The sequence below is a fragment of the Erpetoichthys calabaricus genome, chromosome 18 (assembly GCF_900747795.2).
Source record: "Erpetoichthys calabaricus chromosome 18, fErpCal1.3, whole genome shotgun sequence".
NCBI lineage: Eukaryota > Metazoa > Chordata > Cladistia > Polypteriformes > Polypteridae > Erpetoichthys > Erpetoichthys calabaricus.
The window spans coordinates 9,329,980-9,351,181 of NC_041411.2; the positions used below are offsets into that span (position 1 = coordinate 9,329,980).

The window sequence follows — 21,202 nt, forward strand, 5'->3', positions numbered from 1 at the left end:
TGATTCGGTTTAACTAGCAATTGTATCTGAGCATAAAGGATGGAAACGCTTGTGGTAGAGGAGCAGCTTGAATGGCAGATGTTATGAAGTGCAAAAGCAAAGTCAAAAATGATAAATAGGAAGCTATTAAAATGATCAGTGTTTCCAACCGGATTAGTGCCAAAGCCAAAACTCACAGTCTAGACAAGAAAAGTACTAGAACCTGAAATTACAAAAAATATGTTTTGTTCTTATCAAAAGTGTTCTTATATAAGATGGAAGCTGCTACAGCATGTCATGTATCATGATCTTTTCACAAAGCAAAATGTCTGCCTGTTGTGTCTGACAGCCAGCACAACAACACAGAAGTAAATCATGAACATCCAGCAACGAATAAACCAAACAATGTAAATATCAAACAAAATTAATCGTTGAAGACCTTTGCTATAGGAAAACTTAAAAAAACATGAACAAGCTAATAAGGATAAGCAGAATCTGATAGATCACACTTTAGGCCATAGTATACATCAAACTATAGCAAATATACCAATTAAAATTCTTAAATGAGACTATAATAGATAAATAAACTGATGACCCACCTTTGTGCTCAATGCTGTTACAAAGGACTTGGTCCTATTATATTTCAACCAGGTTTTCAAGGGCTGGGGTTCAAATCCTTGTTTTATGTCTTTTTTGTTAATTTTTGATTTTTTGTTTTTTGTATTAGATTATTTCTATGTATCTAGGGCTGTGTTATGTGGGTGGTCCCCAGGAAGTAGGGCCACCTACCCATCACCACAAGGGACTGTGGCAACCCACAGTCCATTTTGGTTCATTCAAATGTGCTTGGGAGTGATGAGTTTCTTGAATTGTAATTTTCTGTGCTTTTTGTGAGTGTCTGGATTTTTGGATCTGTGCCGTGTTTATGACTTTGTTTGCCGGATTTGCGTTTGCGACTTGTGTTCCTTGGATTGCCTTGCCTTTGCAGGCATACTCTGTTGTGTCTCTTGTGCTCTTAAGAGCTTCACTTTTTTAAAAATGAATCTTTTATTTATAAAGATTCTGTGGTGCCCTCTATTATGCTAGCCAGGATTTTTAATGGGATTTCCCCCGTATTGGGCATTTTTGCAACTGTTTTGAGAGTTTTGTGGTTTGGGACCTTCAGGCGTGTTTACAGGTCTGCCACAACCTTAAATTGGAATAATGACTCTCAGTAAAGGATGTATTGGTTAAATATTTGAACCTTGTTATAGCTGCCTGATGACAGCAATTACTTCAGCCGAAGGTTATAAACTGGTTCCTGGCTTATTTTAAACATCCAATCACTGTGTCAAAATTCCTTTTTAAGTGTTTTTAAGATTAGGCTTGTTTCTCTTGTGTCCTGGACAATTTTGTTTTGCACTCTTTGGCCTGCTCCCATGCTAGAAGTGATTAACTGTTTTGGTCATCTTTATTTTCAATCCTTATTTATTTATTTTAATTGAAATGTAATCCAAGTAGGAGTGAGCAACATAGCAGCTGACTCTGTGTACCATACAGAATTCTTCCAGCAGTATGGATTCTGAAAAAAAAAAATGCTTCACTGGTATGCTAAAATTTAGTGGAAAACGTATACAAATATTCTATCACAAAACATGCTTACATATGGATGCAAAAAAAAAAAACAAGATATGTGATTTGTTGATGGCATATAGTGTATTAAATGTAATATAGTGTATATGGACTTATTCCTAAAGAGTGATGTGCAGTTCAACCTGAATGAAGAGTCAATGGTGGCTCCAGCCTCCCTGCTATTCTCCATTGGATTAAGCAGTTTTTAAAATGTATTGTATGCTGGTTTAAAGCCAGTAAAGTTTGAGTTTTTGAATAAGAAAAAAGTTGCAGTTTTCAATGGATAAAAAGACATAAACTGTCCACTATTAATCACTAATACATTATTATTACTAATAATTATTATTAAAAAAAACATAATTCAGTCTGAAAAGTATAGACATTATAGTGGTATCTACCAAATCAGTCAAACTTCTTAATTTAACTATACAATTGCCACGATCTAGCTTTTTTTTTTAGTATTTCACAGCAATCCTTGGACTGTAAAAATGTTTTAAACCTTGTTTTAGTAGTATTAGAGACCAAGGAGTCCAATTGTCACACTTATTTTTTATTTCAGAATGTTTTTAATTATGTTAAAAAGCAACATTCTTCTGTGGTGCTGTTTTGGTTTTGTATGGGTGGCTGTGTTTTGAGACTCTGTCTTGTTTCTGTGGCATTATTGAGTGGGGTCAGTTGGGGTGTGCATAGCAGAACCTTACCAGGTCAAGTGTTTGAGGGTCAGGATTATGCACTTCCTAGTTCTCCAGATTTGTGGATACCTTCAAACCTTTTACAGAAGTTTATTTTGTGATTTACTGTCCCTAGTTTGGTGTTTTGGTTTAGTCGTCTAGATTATTAGATTTCCTGGTACAAACTTCATCCTGTTTCCTCAACATTTCTCCTGCTTCTCCTGTCCAAATTATTTTCTCTCACAGCTGTTTTTTTTCTTGTACATACAGTACAGACATGAACTTTTGGCCATACCCACAATCCTAACTCCAACCTTGGTTTAGACAATTATGGCTTCTCATTTTTTCTTCCCTTTCTTATTTCATTTTGTTTCAGTGTCCCCGATTATTTTCAATTTTAGTTTTAGATTGTTTGAATAGTTACTGATTTCCTAATGTCGGCACAAGCCCTCTATGCTGTCTTGAGCTCAGGACACGTCCCTGAAAGGGCTGAAGACCCAATGAATGATGACATCAGCTCACAGCGTCCTAAGAGCTGGGACCATTCCAGTATGTAATGACAAATGTGTTGCGTTACTCATGCAGTACATAAAACTATCCTCTTCAGTTGGTACTGTTATGCTGTGTTTTGTCCAAGTCCTTTCCTCCTGGGTGGTGAAGGCTTGCGATTATTTTGGTCAACCATGCCCTACAATACCTAGTGCCATCCAGAACCTACCAGACAGCACATCCTGTACATTAAGATTTACAGTATCAACTAAATTTGTTTACAGACATTGAACAAATGTCTTTGTTTAAACCAATGGAAAAGATTTGTTATTTATGCTGCATACTAAGGAGGCGAATAATTATGATTCAAAAGACATAAGAGTAAAATGATCCTAACATTAAAACAGCAAACCATTCTTCATTCTTTAAAAAGCAGGAAAACCAGGCTTAATATTGTAAGAGCCAGGATTACCATAGTAGAAGATCATAAGTCAAGAAAATATAAAAGTGCAAACAAAATTAAATAGTACAGCCAAGACTCACTGTTTGCAGGTGTAGACAAAGGGCAACCCTTCAGAAACAATAAGAGAGCAGATCTTCTCTGTAAACATTCCAAAGACAAATATTAACAAAATGTCTACCAGTCACTCAGAAGGGAAGCTGAAGTCCTAACAAGTCGAATCGCCCTAACGTGCTCTAATGTGGGATGCTGGCATTTGCTAATTGAATTAATGTTCATGTAACAGAAAAATTTTAAGTAGAGATACTGCCAATGAAGAAAATTGTTATTGGCCCGTGCCTTGTTATGCATCTCAGTATATTAGATTCAAGAAAAACAGAAATGCAGATCAGACAGAGAAAAAATGATACATTAAAAAAAAAGCAAAAACAAGAAGACATTTCCCAAAAAAGTAAACATCCAAAATCAGCAGATGCAGGGTTCAAGGATAGATCTGAGTGATAAGCAAGCAAGCCAGCCAATATGTAAAATAATGCTTTCAGGAGACATCTTCAAAAAAGAAAGGAAAAGAAAAACTGCAACAATTGAAAGCCGTCAGACATCTGGACAGTTTTCTTTCGGACTCCTTCTTGGCTGCTGTAGAATCAGTCCCATGTGCTACCTTGTCCATTCTCTTTTGTAATTTTGAACCCAAGCCTAGTTTCTAATGTGCTTTTGCCAAGCAGTGTAATCGAGTGCCAGGAATGTTTGTGCATCAGAAGATTCAACATCTGATCATACCTAGGTGTGATAAAAGTAACTTTACCTGTCTTAAGTCAAGTATTTATTAAATGTCACAGAATTTAATTCAGTTTATCTTTGTATAGCACTTTTCACTGAATGCAGACTTAGAGTGCTATTACTAGTTCATTAAGTAAATGCAAATACAAACTTTACAAATTACTGTTTTCATAATGAGTACGTAAAAAGACACAATGTTCTCCAAATGCCTGAGTATTAGGAGAGAAACAGCTTCTGCCACAGGTTTAAAGTTGAATAAAGTTATGTAGTGAAGGAAAGCACATACAGTATCTTTGCCACTAAAACTGCATACTGGGGCTGTGAAGTGAGGGCATGCCTGGGAATGCTTAGAGGAACTCTCAGGAGACAGTCCCAAAAATTGCAAAGCACGATTGTATCGCAGAAAAGTCAGTATGTGAATTGAAGGAAACGCTCATCTGTCAGGGAGGTAGCAAAATCAGAATATGATTAAAAAATTAAAATCTATCAGGCATTAATGTGTCTGATGAAAAAGTGGCATAAACCAGAAAGGATTCAACTAAAAACCTGTCAGAAGTCCAAAGCAGGCTACTTCAGTATTCAGTAGTAGACACACTATATTTGGGAAAAAATGAGCACATTTAAACTTAGAAAACTTAAAAAGGATTTTTATATATGGTAGGATTGGACTGTTCAGGAGGTTGGCTAAAGGGTCAGAGGCAGTTTGGATCTGGCCTGGGTGTCATCTCTCCTATTGGCCCTCTGCAGCCCTGATCCTACTGGCTGGCTAAGCCTTAATATTGTGGGATAGACTTTGACAAATGAAGTCTCAGCAAAGCACTTAACATTTTTGCAGGTCAGCCGTTTTCTCATACAGAAGAGTCCTGGTCTTTAAATACACTTGGTACATCTGCTCAGCAAAGTTCAATTCCATTAACTTTCTGCAGTGCAAACCACTGACCCACAAATTATCCTCCCTTCTTCATCCACCAGAAAAAAAAAAAAACTTTAATCCCCATTGAGCCATGGGGAGAAAGGATACAGGAGAGAATGTATTCTGATCATTAATTTTTAAACTATGAAAGGCACTGTACAGGCTGCTCATCACTACATAGAACATTCATGGCCTACTCAACACAAAAAAAAGTTTCACCTTCAGTTGTCACTGGGTGAGGAATATCAGCCTAATGAACAAATGCTGACAATGAATATTTTCCGGGTGCTGATAGTGTCCACTGCGAAAAAAAAAAAACAATATACATTTATTAAATGAAGTGCAACTGAATTCACCCTCTGGATGGCTGCTTCTAACAGTTAACTGTACAGTGAAAAATTAGCAGTGGGCAAGAAAATTAGCTTAACTGTTAAGACACACTTGATGACTTTTGCTAAACGTTATGATTATCAGCGCATTGGATCAAGCTATCTATGCTTTTCATTTTCATGTCTGCTTTATGAAGAACATGATCGTGGCAACTGGTTTTAGGGATTCTAAATCTGTGTAGTGCAGTCAAACATGCACATCTGACAAGGTAATTTACCATCAGCACTAGAGGTGACTTTGGTTTTATGTTAAGACATGTTATATAAATGTGTGCAGCTGGTCATGCTAGCCAGACATGTGAGACATTGCAGGTCCAGACGAGAATGCCGAAGATCTCCGTTGGGCTGAATGAATTATCCTTGTTAAAACATTTCTTATGTTTCTTATTTACAGTTATAAGCAACATAATATTGTCTAATATGTTAGATAATGGCCCTTTGCATGTGTGGGAGTGTGTTGTGTTATGAACTGATGCCCTGTCCAAAACTACTTCCCACCTTGTACCCTATGCCTTGACAAGTGGCACTTTTCCAGTGCAACTCAGAAGTTGGTAAACTTAGAAAGCAAATGAATAATGTGGCTTGGGTTTTGTTATTGACCCCTAGATGGCCAGCTACTCTCTCTTCACTATGACAAGTTTATACAACACAGGAGTAATCATAAAAAGAGAAATGTAACGTCCCAAGCTTGAAAGAGGCGAACTACTGAGACTAGAAAGTGCTGAAAGAAAGCAACACCTCCCAGACTTGGGCCAGCCAACTTCTGTAACTCCAGTCAAAGGTCACACTTGTGCATGTTTCATTCCAGTGGTACACATCTGTGGTTAGAACCTCAAAACTTTTTATAGGACAAACTCAAGAGATTTCACATGTGCATGAACTTGTAGCCTTCACTTCCAATTTACTTAAAATAAGGCGTTGTTCTAATAAGAATGGCACTTTTTCTAATCAGACACATTAATAAAAATATCAGACAGCAATCTAAAGAATGTTTATGTTAAGTAGGCTGTTTGTTAAAAATGCCTTTACGGTGGTATTGCTGGTCATCCTCTGCTATCCTCCTTATTCTTCTGCTAAGTGATCATAAAACAGTAGGCTGTGGGATGCCCTTTTTTGTTTTCCTACCTTGCTTTGAAATGAATGCGGTGATCTGCTGAACACAATCCATTTTGGGAGATGTCAGTACTGCTAAATGACATTTAAAGCTGATTTTGGAGGGCGAGTGGATAAGATGAAATGAAACAATGTTGTTATTACTGAGCTAAACACTATAACTTGTATTATTAGAACATTAAAAGGGTGAAAAATGACTCTATTGAGCACTGTAACATTTAGGAAAGAATTAACTTAGTGGTAAAGCAAGCAGAAAAAATAAAACTGTTCTAGATCTTTAAAATCCTTCCATTGCAATCCGATAAGATACTTCTTATCCACAGCGGGGAAATCCAGTGATGTAGGAGTCTGATGCATTTGAGTAGTTGGTCTTAATGTGTAAAAAGAGTCACTTTTATAAGTGCTTTAGTGCACATTGTATACTGAGAGAGAACCCTCATGGCAGAGCTGTGGGGTTGCCCCTGGCAAAATGATTCAATACAGATGTCAGCATTGCTTGAGATGGTGTTCATGACTGTTCATAGTTTTCTTGGCTGACAGAAAATATGGATACCATCAAGGTTAGCTTTGTTCATTATTGTTCAGACAGCATTTTTCTGGATTTGTACAAAGAATGAATCCATATACTGTATTTGTAGAAAGGAATCTTGTCCTAAAATACAGAGCATAAGTCTAGTGGTGTTTGTGAGAGTTTGTAGACAAACAGTAAGCTAAAATGGAGAAAATACAAGTGTTACCTTGTCTAACATCATCAGACCGTTATGACATTGCAACCCAATGATATAATATACATAAACACTATATTTACATGTGGATTTTATGTGTGTATATTTTCTGCATTACAGGCTTAAAGTACATGTTTAACAAAAAAGAATGACTTTAATTAAAACAGACCATTTAAGCCAACATATTACACTTCCAGATTTACTTACAGGTTCCAAAATGCCATTTTTGAATACCCTGCTTGTTCCATGTGTATCTATAGTCCTCTGTGTAAAGAAAATGTGCCTAACATTTGCAAGAAATTTTTCCCTTAGGCAGGCACCATCTGTGCCCAAGTATTCTTATTGAAGAATAGATTTTTCACTTCTAAAGTCACCTCTTAATCTCAGTTTCTTATAGCTTACATCAAGCCCTGATTTCCTCCAGCATTATTGTCCTTATACAATGGATACCAAAACTAAACATTGTCCAAAAGTGACCTTAAATTGTCCTTAAGTGACCTTATAATTCTATTATAACCTCTAGATGAGAATATAAAGGAAATGTCTGCTGGCCTTTGAAAATAGAAATCTGCAATTATGTTTTGCATTTAATAGTGTGGATGGTAGCAAGTCTGAAGCAGAATTGTGGTCTGAGTCCATCCTGGATAGTTTTTATGTTATCTTGATCTTATTTTTGCTTCAAATACAAAAAATATATTTGAAGAATAATAATTATTAGAACTATGCAAATGATATCCAAACTCAAAGATTAATTGATCATTGAAATTAATAAAAGCTTTAGGAAATACCTTAAACACCTTAAATCTATCTCATATTAAAACCTCCTTTGATACATTGGGCAATGAACTATACAATAATGAAAATTAGCATTTCATACCATGCCTACAATAATACATTGTCACGCATGCACGTCTGTGGATCACCCTAAGAACTCCTCTAAGGTATGTGATACCACCCTGTGACGAGAGTGGGTGCTAGCGCAAGTCGTGTACTCTCCTATTCTTCCCACAGCACTGAGGGCACCTGACTTCAGCCCTTCCAGTCTCCTGCCTATTAATCACAGGGTTGACTGAAGGAGGCATCATTCTGTGAACAAAGCAGAGGATTAAGCTCCTGTGTAACTGACCTTCCTGAAGGAACCTTCAAGCTTGCATCTGGGCACCTTTCATATTCTGTTTGTTTTCACTGCCTCTGTGCCATAGAGATCTTGTACTTTTAGTTTGATTTTTGGTTTGAAGTAAACAGGGACGACCAGGCTAAGAACCCAATATTTATTAAACGGACTTGTATTTCCTCACTCGATCACAGTATATTAAGAATACATTACGTTACATATAAATGTAATGCCAAGGAAGGAAAATTATGAAAATATGTCCATAAGGTATGATAACGAAATGAAAAACAGAAAATTACTGTGTGAATCTGGGCCCAGCTATGCAGGCTTTGATCCTGGTTTGTCTAGTGTGATGTCCCTAAAACTTGTGCATAGACCACTCTTGTTACTCACTGTCACATTCCTGGTCTTTCGCTCACCACTTATGCCCCTGCCCCAAGTCTTTTCATGACTCTAGATGTCCTGATGTATGGTAGACACACACACACATTACAGATTGAAAGCCTCAGTTATCACAATATGAACAGAATACAGGTGAAATGAAGCTTTGTAGTAAAGAATCTGCATACAGAACATTCCCAGGCCTACCTAATCCAGTTCAGCCTTGTGGGTGCGAAGTAGGAACTAACCTTGGTTAAGGCAGTGCAGTTTGTACATTAAATTAGGAACCTTTTGGCAACTGAATATAACAAAGTTTGTACATTTTTAATAAAAAATTAAAACGTTTTTCATATATATATACATATAGAGAGAGAGAGTAGTTATTGATTTAATTTAAAAAAGCTGATAAGTGACTGGGATAACAACTGAATTAATTAGCAGGGAATGCAATTGTGGTGAGGGACAGAAACAAGAAAAAAAGCAAAACAAGTTAATTAGATTAAATCCAAGACATCACAGCACTGATGCATTTCAATGCGAACAACAATGTATTTCCAGACAGAGCAAGTGATCGATGAAAGAATCAATCTTTATAGTTCCTTGCTCTTCAGAAACAAGCCTGATGTGTAAATCACTGCTTACATTCATTATGCTACTGACATTTTAGGAGCTTGACTGGCATTTGTTGTGTATAAAAAAATAAGGTCATTGTTAAACTATTGCTGAACACACTGCTTTACATGCAACTAATTCAATTTGCTGATAGATCCAGATTGCAGCTAAACGTCTCCTAATGCTGAAGATGTACAAAACAATGCAAGTCAGCAGCTGGCTTCAAGACAGTGGGAAAGCTCCAGGACACATAAAGCTGAGCAAATATCCAACCTAAGGCACTTTCAAATTGAACAAAGATAATAGGATAAAGAAGGGAACAAGTTGAACTTCTGGAATTCTTGCCATTCGTAAAGCAAGGGACATATTGTACTGCAAATTGGTAACACAGTCAGAGGCCACATCCTTCTTTAGATAGCTCAAAGGTTATGGAGGCATGCATGTGACAGAGGAAGGGAAGGCCTGCTTAGCCCAGTTATCAAAGGTAAACTAAAATGCCACAGCCAGTTCACTGTTGCTCAGTGGTTCACTTCGTTTCCAAATGGGTCCTTCATCCTGGGCTTGCACATTTCCAAAGATATGTGTGTTTATGCCAATTGGGGAATTCTCAACTGCCTTTCAACCAGTGCTGGTCAGACCTTCTTGAGTGTGGATTGGACTAATAGAGTTTGTGAATGATGTGCTGTATTCATTACTAGCTGTGTTACAATGGTGATACACCTGTCTTTGTACTTTAAAATTTGGCAAGAAATTGCCTTTGATTATTCTTTTTGCACTAAATGATGTCATTTTAGATGCACTAATATAATAATTTTCTTATATCACTAAAAAAATGTTCTCAGTCTGGGTGTAAACCAAATACTAGTTTTAATAGGCCCTGGTAAGTCCTTAAAAGATGATAATTTGAATTTTACACTTTTGAAACACATTTCAGGTGGTTCAGCAGTCAATTTAAATGCACAACAATGTGCTATTTAACATTTGTAGGCCCTATAAGACACTATAAGATTCGTAATTAATATGTGAATTATAATTAAATACATCATTGCAATTTTTGAGCAAATGTAATTTTTTTGATTTTCATGTCAAACAGAAGTTTCTCTGTTCATATCAATATGTCTTGATGTATATTTAGTAACAGCTGCTCTGAGTATTTTTGCATGTACAGTTTATATTTATGAAGTCTGTTCATTTTTGGATTTTTTTCTTGTTTATTTAGCAACCATAACTCTTTTGTTCACTGGATTTTTTGTGCTTATTTACCTACCCATTTTTTTAAATTTTCAACTGATATTTTCTGTATATGCTTAAGTAAGTATGGTGCATTAGGTTTCCTGTTTTATTAGTTTAAATTTGAGATAATTTAGTGACATCAGATAAGCAAGTGCATGTACTTAATTGCAATGTTTGGTGTAGCTAGTATTGAAGTTGAGCAAGATCGAAAGTAGTGATAGGTTTGTTGTACACATCAAAGTGACCTGAGCATAAAGCTCCTTTGATGTGTAATATTTTAATTTTCTGACCGTTTACCCCAAATTTAGAAAGCAATACATAATTTCAGTAAACTTTAAATACACTTCTTAAAATGTATGATGCAGCTAGCAATTTGCAAGTGGCAGTGTAGTGTGAAGGATTCTGCAATTCTGCATGTCAATCATATACATTACAACATCATAGTAATTATTGCCATTTGTGTGATATGAGAAAAAATTGCCAAACGTAATACCGCCGTACTATATTCAAACAATGATAGACAATAAAATTAACAATTTCCATCCGCCTTTACAGGTATTATCCATCCATCCATTTTCTAACCCGCTGAATCCGAACACAGGGTCACGGGGGTCTGCCGGAGCCAATCCCAGCCAACACAGGGCACAAGGCAGGAACCAATCCTGGGCAGGGTGCCAACCCACCGCAGGACACACACAAACACACCCACACAATAAGCACACACTAGGGCCAATTTAGAATACAGGTATTATATCGTATGGAATTAGTTAGTACATTATGAGTCAAAAGGGATTCTGCTTTAACTGATCAAAACCAATACATAACTTGAAACAGGCATTTTGTATGGAAACAGCAGTTTTTTAACAAAACTGTCCTCTCCTCCTTCCCTTCAATTCACAGTTCCATCTGGACAGCACATGCCAATGCCGCATCTTTTTCCTTTTTTAAGACACCTCCCCTTCACTCACCAGTCCACCCTATCAGTCAGTGGTGCTGTTTGTCTAAACTGTTCATCAGTTTTGCAGGAGACCTTCGTTTGCAAATATTGGCATGCCTTAAACTAGCCACTGACCATCTGAAGCGCTGTATCAGTCAGCAATTCGCAGCACGATGGTATAGTGTCCTCTATACAGTATTATTATTGAGAAATATTGAGAAATAAAAAAATGCAGGTCAACTACTTTTATTTTTTCTAAAATGTCACCAAATTTGAATCAAATTAGTCAAAGTTTTTTTTTTGAGATTTTGGGGTAGTTCCTTTTTCAATTGTAGGGTTTTTTTACCTCTATTTATTGATATATTGAAATATCCTTTCTTAGCAGATATCTACTGCCCTAGATGCACCATCCTGCCAAATCTCAGCCTTTTAACTAAATAGAAAATAGTGTTTTTGTTGGTGAGTGAGTAAGAGAGTGAGTCAGTCATTGAAACAGTCAGTCAGTCAGTCATTCAGCTTTGCATATATCTATATACAGTAATCCCTCCTCCATCGCGGGGGTTGCGTTCCAGAGCCACCCGCGAAATAAGAAAATCCGCGAAGTAGAAACCATATGTTTATATGGTTATTTTTATATTGTCATGCTTGGGTCACAGATTTGCGCAGAAACACAGGAGGTTGTAGAGAGACAGGAACGTTATTCAAACACTGCAAACAAACATTTGTCTCTTTTTCAAAAGTTTAAACTGTGCTCCGTGACAAGACAGAGATGACAGTTCTGTCTCACAATTAAAAGAATGCAAACATATCTTCCTCTTCAAAGGAAACAGAGAGGAAAGCAAACAAATCAATAGGGCTGTTTGGCTTTTAAGTATGCGAAGCACCGCCGGTACAAAGCTGTTGAAGGCGGCGGCAGCTCACACCCCCTCCGTCAGGAGCAGGGAGAGAGAGAGAGAGAGAGAGAGAGACAGAGAAAAACAAAGTCAAAAATCAATACGTGCCCTTTGAGCTTTTAAGTATGCGAAGCACCGTGCAGCATGTCGTTTCAGGAAGCAGCTGCACAGAAGGTAGCAAGTGAAGATAATCTTTCAGCATTTTTAGACGAGCGTCCGTATCGTCTAGGTGTGCGAACAGCCCCCCTGCTCACACCCCCTACGTCAGGATCACAGAAAGTCAGCGCAAGAGAGAGAAAGAAAAGTAAGTTGGGTAGCTTCTCAGCCATCTGCCAATAGCGTCCCTTGTATGAAATCAACTGGGCAAACCAACTGAGGAAACATGTACCAGAAATTAAAAGATCCATTGTCCTCAGAAATCCGCGAACCAGCAAAAAATCCGCGATATATATTTAAATATGCTTACATATAAAATCCGCAATAGAGTGAAGCCGCGAAAGGTGAAGCGCGATATAGCGAGGGATCACTGTATACATATTCTATACAGTATATATAGTGTTTTTATATATATATATATATATGTGTGTGTGTGTGTGTGTGTGTGTGTGTGTGTGTGTGTGTGTGTGTGTGCATGTGTGTGTGCATGTGTGTATGTAGATTTAATGCACAGGTCATGAAAAATTTGTAATATATGTAATCTACACACACACACACACACACATATATATATATATTCTAGTACAGTTGTTCTTAACTCCATCATTAAAGCAGTTTAAACAGTGCACTGTCATTAGCACAGGCACTAAGCACAGATCTGCTTTACAGATTTAGTGTATCTATCACAGACTTGTATTGTAGCCGGAATGCTTTTTATGGATCAGTTGTGCAGGGGACTTTAACCGTATAATTGGACTTCAATATGTAAAATCCATTTTTTCTGAAATAAGTACAGCAAAAGAGCAATACATGTAAATGTACAGACAAAAGCCTGGTGTTTTTCTTATTGTCTTTTCTACTTACAAATCACTGTCATAGATGACTAAACAATAAATAATGACTTTTTCTCATTTATTTGTTTATCAACATTAACTCCCAATTGATATTCAGGCTTCTTTTATCAACATTTGTTCTAAATAAGCATGTGTTAGATGTTCTGTGTATACAAAATGTTGGCTGCATATAAACTATAAATGTCATGTGGCTCCTTTACCATTATATGTGATGAATACGTTGTTATATTACTCAAGAATTAATGACTATTTAGTAAATCTGAAGTGAATTTGGAAGTATCACTTCTTCATTTTTATTCCAATATTGTGTATGTATTTCATGCATCCATCTGTTTTCAGTCCCCTTTTAGTTATTCATACTATGCTGTCAATTATAAAGCAGGAAACCACCCAGGACGGGATGCCAATCCATTACAGGAAATTGTACAACTCATTTTTTTCATCAATTAACATGATTAAATATTTTTGATTTTTTTTACAATTTGAAATTTGTACTTTATCGATGCTTTTACTCTATAATCTAGTTGTGACCAATAATTATATACATATTGCAGTGTATTCTGTGCACATTTTTACAGTGACAGCTCTGAGGATGTTGGGGGGGAGGGGGCATACATACTAGAGCCTGCTACAAAGCAAAGGCTTGACTTTATATTATAATACTGATAAGTCATTCCAGTGTGCTTTGCAAGATGTACTAGCATTTAATTAATTATACAAACTCTGTTTCTAGCGCTTTTCGTAAATTTATCATAACAATGTCCTCCATAAAAATAACAGAGAATTATATATTACTTATGATTAGGTACTTGGAATTGAATTGAGTCTATATAGTCCCTTGTGCAATTATATTGGAATTACATGTCTCTTATTATAAGCTTTAGCACATTAAACTCCTGTAGATAAATTAAAATAACCCACTTCTTCTCAACATTCTGCTTGAAGCCCTTTGAGACACGATTGTGACGGAAATCTTTACTTTGGGCTGCTGCTCCTACTGCTGGCACACATAATAGCCATTCTGAGGGAGATTAAAAGAGATAGGGAGCTCTTGCAAAATTATGTGCACTTCACTGGTCAAGTACAGAGTTTTTAAAAAGTAAAAAAAGTGCCATTTTTAAATTCTTGGCCTCCAGTTAGTTATCAGAAAACAGGAAAAGCTGTAGAGAAATTCTATATGACTTATGGATGTTGGTCTACAATTTAGACCCACTGTTAAACATGGTGAAAGAGAAATGGATTGGAAAATAAATCACTACAAGTAGCTTTTAGGTTGCTGGAGAATTGCATGATAAATGTTAACCTTTAACAACATTTTGTATCATTGATTTGACATTTGGGCCCCACATGTCTTCCTGAGACATGTTTGCACTATATCAGCTCCGGTCTTGTGCCATTTAAAAACACAGACTTCATTTTTCCCTTCGGTAACACTTGAAAGGGACTAAAATGATTTACTGTGTGAATTTTCATCATTCTTTGTTCATTAGTTTTAACAAAGTAAATTGTATGTTTTTGTTAGAATAACATTTCCAGGTATTCCTCCAACAAATAACATTGTAAAATAAAATACACTTTCACTTCATGTATAAATAAAACAAAATGCTTAAAAATGTGATGCTATTTTTCTATTGAAGAGCATGATCTGTGTGGTTATAACAATTGAATGAACTTGAGCTTTATGTGTAACTTATTTAGAAAAGTAAAATTACAGAGATATTGATGTATGTGAAATTTGTAACTTTGCATTTAATGCACTTTTATCAGCACTATACATTTAAATACAAAAATAAGCTAAATCTTAAACTTAGTTACCTAAAGCAAAAAAGGTCCTCCTTTTCTGTGCATTGCCAAGCAATACTAGGTCAAATACAGCAAAACATGGTTAAGTTGCCTGATAATCTGGTACAATTTCAAGAATATGTGTCAATTTAAATTGAATTTCATCAGTGTAATACAATCAAGGAAATGAATAAAGTCACAGTTGTTGGGGCAGTACACAAAGGAGTTGCCATCTGTAAGAATAAAATCAGGTCAAGACAGTCAATTTTATACAAAAAGTGCATAGGAAAAAATTATTCTTATTAAAAAATGACTTTTAAAAGGAGTTCTAACCCATTCAACAAAGTTTAGTACAATGAATGGAAACATAAAACACCCCTCCCTATACATCAAAGCTGCAGTAACATTCACCTCAAGGTCATTGCAACTAAGAGACATTTCAGGAGAGACTTCACAAAAGATTCGGCAGATATTATGCATATAGATGTCCAGAAGCAAAAAGCTAAGCCATTTAAAGGCTTTCACTAAATTAATTAACCAGAATTCATACTGGGATATGCAAAGGCCATCAATCTATTTACTAAACTTCCATTATCAATATGCTTTTCCAAACAGAGTCTGGATGTGTAGCACAAGGCCATTGTGGACAGGACAGCAGACTATTACATATTTAATATTCTGTATGTATAACTGAATAAGTGTGCACAAAAAAGTCCAACACTGCAAAAAAAAAATCTATATGCAAAAACTAAAAAAAAAACAACAACAGGAGTTGCTTTGCTTTTATTTAGAAAAACAAAACTGCCAATGGGTGAAGCAAATTTTACTTGACAATATGTCTTAAAACAGGCTAAATAATCTTAAAAACATTTTTTTTTTTACAATTCAATAAATTTTACAAAAAGGGAAACAAGATTTAGTGGCTTGATATAAAAAAATCAAATATTTAGATTCCATTTTTTGCATTGAGGAGTTTGAATAGTTTGAGACAACAAATTGAAAAAAAATTCACACTTTCCCAACCGGCAATACAAACATTCCTGTTCGCTGTTTGAAATCGTGCTTCGGGCATCATGTTTATACTTTAGCAAATCTAATCATGGAGTTGACAAAGCATGAAGAGTAGAGCATTTGCGAAGACAGAGCTTTTGGTTGTGTGTATGTGTTCATACACAGCATTCCTCGCAGTGCCTTCCAATGTCTTAAACTGTTAACAAGTATTACGTTCACTCCAAAAAAGAAACCAACAAGACGTTAAGAACAGATTTCAGAGACGTAAGTTATCATAAATTATGTTTAATATCAGTTTCTATGAAGATAACAGAATTACCCAGTTCACTCCACAGACCGCTTTGCAGGGCATGAGGCGTTAGAGACAATTTCACCTTGTGACAGGTGGCATGATCTTACCTTGGCACACAGTCACCGTTGTAGTCAGGATTACCGCCGTGTACAGTTTAGCCATCCTCCAGATGCCTTTGTCCCAGCGCATTGTGTCAGCCTTAATACCTTTATATCAGTCCCATGGAGAAACCGGGAATTCGGTCATAAACTCAGGAGCTGCACACACCGCAGCAGCACGTGTGGCATCGCCCTGGTTATCCACCTTTCCAGTAGGTGCAACTCCGGAGCGCTCGACGCTACGCGACTTCACAGGACACCTTCACAGACGCCGAGTACTGGCGCTTTACTATCTTTTGGTTTAGCGGTAAGCGAGATATTCTAAGTGCAAGTATAAAATGAGACGAAGAGTTATTTGTGACAAATAATGCCCGAAACAAAGAAAATAATCCTTTCAGAAGTTTTGATGAGGTTATCTGCCCAGTGTAAATAACGCGCCTTTCAGAGAAACAGAGTACTCATCAGTGCGCAGTGGAGCACGAAGTTAATCGACCATTAAATTGTAGTAACTGGCGTAGTTAGTTTATCCAGTGATGAGCCTCTTGTTAGGCAGAATCCGGCTAGGTTCAGATGGGGACGCACTTTTCTTCGCGAGAAACAGGCGACAGAGCAAAACTGACAAGCCGACTTTTCGATCTTACCGGTCCGCGTTTTTTGTGTTATGTTTTACCTCGTGCGTCTACCGGCTCGACCGCTGCCACTCCCCGTATCGCTCACCCCGCGGTGCCCAGTCCATTTCAGGCGGCGACTGAGACTTCATAAAGTCGATTGATCGCGGCGTGCTGCTCTGGGGGATCGCAAAGCGCCTCTTGCGCACATGGCACTAATGCAGCTGGCATAGAACGCAGCAGTGAAAACAGATTTTCCGCGACATTGTGTAACAGCCCTGAAAAAGGATTTCTTTTTTTTTCGGAGGCAGATGGCCAAGTGGAACAAACTGTCAAATGGAAGCAACCATCTCTCTTTCGAATAAATGTATATATACCTCTGTAAGAGTGCAGTGTGTGCGATCAGACCTTAATCCAGACCATCTGTTTGTTTATGAACGCACACGCGCATTGATTCGTTTTATTCACGCACATGTACATTCAAGTGATACTGCAGACTGGGCCATGCTGACGTTTCGGGGCAAAACGTGATCAATTGTGTATGATGTTATGTAAAAGCTGTGGTATGCGTACATCTGGAAATGCAAAGGTTAAATTATGGGACTTTTTATTTTTAAATGGCACACTTTTATTGATGTACATATGCATATGTCTAATTAAACTTGTGATGCTTCAGGCCATATCTTCAGTGATGTTCCTGGATTTTCCAAATTGTTTCAGGTCTTTCAACATCATACACTCTCCTGAAGTTGATCAGACCTCCACTTGTAAGTATATAACAACTTTGCCCCATGACTCTCCTCTTTTGAGCCACAGCCAGAGGCTTTCTCTGCCACATTGGTGGTAGTGCTGATAGCTTTCCCCCTCCTCTTTCCTTTTGATGCACAATGACCTGAGAATTAACCTGCCGAAACCCCTGCATCCTATCTCTACTTGTCCATTCGCCTTCTCTGCAATTACTGACTAGACCCTCAAACTTGGTGAGTCTTCTCTTGAAAGTCTCATCCATATATTCTTCTCTTGGGTCCATCAGGTCCAGCTCAGCAACTTGTTTGGTGACTTCTGAGTTTAGGACAACATCAGACCTCAAGGTAGTGACTGTAATATGTTAAGGGAACTTCAGCTGCCTCTCCAGATGTCAGTCCCTGGCAGAGCACTAGGTTTCTACAGATCTTTTTCTTGGTGGTTTCAGCTGCTCACCATCTTTAATGAAGGTGTTGGCCTGTTTAGAAGGACAAACCTGTTTGCTCCACTTAACTCCATCGCTGATGGGTTTTGTCATGACCTTCAAGACTTGATCATTCAGGGACACTGAAAAATACTGTCAGTATTTTTCCTCTCTTAGTGCCTTGGAGCAACTTCTCAAAGTATTCTCCAAGGTTTCATGATTGGAGAATATTGGGTAAGCTGGTGGATCTACTTTGCCCTATGTATGGAGGTTAGATAGACTGGGGATGCCTAGATGAGGAATCCAATCAGCTGAGGTTCGGCCCTCCATGCTTTGCCAGGGTCAACTTCCTATCCAGACTGCTGTCCCGTCTTTTCCATGTGCCCTGCTGTTTCATTACCACTTTTCTGCTGGACCTCACTTCGACCACTGCTGCCCTCACATCGTCCTGGATTAGACTTCACTTCTCCTTCCATCTGAAGTTGTGAATATGCCAGGTTAGAAAGAATCCAAGACCAGCTTTACTGCAAGTCACCACATCCGCCAGCCTGCTGCACCACAGCCTTGATTCATCTTGCTGGAATGCTTCTTCTGCCTGCCACTTTCGATTCTGGCTACCTTTGGGTTGCATGGCTCCTGGTACTATGGCAATTCACTGGTTTTTGTCTCTTTAAATTCCCCTTCCAAAGAAAAAATAGCATTCAGTAAAAAAAAAAAAAACACACACAACTCCAGTTCAGAACCCTATTTAAACTTTGTGGTTAAATAGCAAATCCAAATTGACCCAATGTGAGGAAGTGTTGGTGTGTGTTGGGCTGATGGCCTGTAAGAGAATGGTGTCTGCCTGTATTATAGGCTCTGCCCATTGTGACACTGAATTTGAGTAAGAATGTTCACAAAAAGTTATAGCCTATTTGGGCTACTAATCAGTTTCAAAGGTGTCCCTCTGGGGACTCAGGCACACACAGATATGCATGACTTGACTTAAACACAAAAAAAGAAAAAAACAGAAATTGTAGAGTGATGATCCTTTTTTTCTGACTTAGCAGAAATCCGAAGTGGTGCCTCATAGGCAGTGGAGTGAACTTTCATTGTCAAAATTTTGTAAGACAGCAAAACAGTAACAATTTCAGAAATCAGTTGTGCAAGGCTTTACATTAATCAGTGATAGGTGATGTGGAACATTTACTGAATAATTAAATAAAAATCACCAGGCAGCAAACACCATTCATAGCATCTGTGCCACAAGACACAGTGATGAGGCCACTACTCCTTTTAATTCATATCCTGTAAATGATTTTGATTACTTGCATTTGGAGCCAAGGTGAATATTACTATTAATTATTGACATACACGCCATAAATAGAGTTAGGGTTACAAGACTTATTATTTTGTAAATAAAAGTGATTTAAATTTAAGAATAATAATTATACATTTTATGCATTATGAAACAGACTTTAGGAGAGGTAGTGTGCAAAAAGGGGCACAGTACCTTAGGGAAAAGAACTAAGCAATATTCTGACTGCCTTTAGCTCAGCCGTTTTGTACCGGTGGGGTTTTATAAATAGCTGGCACAGAACTTATGAATGAAATAAACCACCAGTCTTTTTTACATAGTGTAATAAGTGCCACCCTAAAGTGTAACAGAGCTTGAAAACACCAGATTACATGCACAGGCACAGAAGCCTAAGAGTCTCACGGTGAGCTGAAGCTGAGGATTACGCCTGCAGCTCTGTGCTTTGAAGACCAAAACCCACACATTAGGCAGCTCTGTCTGCGACGAGTTACCTGGATAAGTACAAATAAACAAACAAAACACATAAAAATGTGTTCAGATTAAAATAGGGAGATAGACTGTTTAAAAATAAAAACACAACACCGTAATCTATCGTAAGAAGGGCAAGAAGTCAACCCATTACATTGTTATTTTATAGCTATGAAATTAAAATGAGGACAAACCCTCAATCTTCTTGACAGAGGCTTTTGGATTATCATTCTCAATGTCAAGATCAGTTATTTTTAATTTTGTCAAGATTTAAGAATATAAGCTCATAGTACATTTTAAATTTAAAAACATTGATGTCTGGGCATTTATAAAATAAATTGCAAAAAATTGAACCCTTGCAGAAAAGTCTGAAGGTAGAATTGTCAAGTCTGGCATACAAGGTTGTTAAGCTTTGAAAGAAGCATGGAGAGAGAAGTAAGCTGGCAGAACAGGGCATAGACCCACAGACAGATAGTCACTTTTCAAGTTCAAGTTGTCACATATACAGTAATCTTTTTTCTCAGAGTAGTGACGGTCATACAGTGGCAACACAGAAACACACTATATATACAGTATGTGTTACTGTGATTGGCTCCTCAGTAACCTTTCCACCTGTGGATACATATATTGTCCCTGAATGTACTGGTGCAAGTGCCAGTGGTCCTGTACCACTTTCCAGAAGGAAGGAGAGGGAAAGTAATTGTGCAGGATGGCTGCTGTCTTTAATGATGGCTAAGGCAGCAAGTGGTATATATGTCACAAATAGAAAGCAGCCAGGTGTCGATGTTACATAGACATTGAGAATGGACTCCACTATGCACCTGTAGATGTTTGTGAAGACTGACAGAGAAATGTGAACTGCCCTGAGGTGACTGTGGAGGTAGAGGCACTGGTGAACTTTATTGTCAACAAATTAATTGTGTTGAGTCAACTCAAGTTCATCTGTGATTTTCACTCCAAGAAATTTAAAACTACTCACTCTCCCAAAATATAATTATCTAAAAAGTGAAAACATATTTTCTTACCTGTTTGTAACAAAGGTGTGAAAGTGGAGCATCATCAGCATGTATCACAAGGAAAAAAAACAGTGTAAAAAACATTCCATTCTATCCTGAGCTTAATTTGAATTTATTTTTCTTTTACGTGTTTGCCAGTTTTGAAACAGAAA

General features: G+C 37.3%; 1 protein-coding gene across 1 annotated transcript in view; it reads right to left on the reverse strand.

Moving 5' to 3' along the window:
* LOC114669075 (transmembrane protein 132C-like) overlaps window positions 1-17,684 on the reverse strand; it is a 168,711-nt gene extending 151,027 nt beyond the window's left edge. The window contains exon 1 of the mRNA XM_051920986.1: window positions 16,503-17,684. Within this exon, the coding sequence (XP_051776946.1) occupies window positions 16,503-16,584 (82 nt within the window). The 5' untranslated portion in view covers window positions 16,585-17,684. The remainder of the gene's footprint in view (window positions 1-16,502) is intronic.
* Between the last annotated feature and the right edge of the window lie 3,518 nt (window positions 17,685-21,202).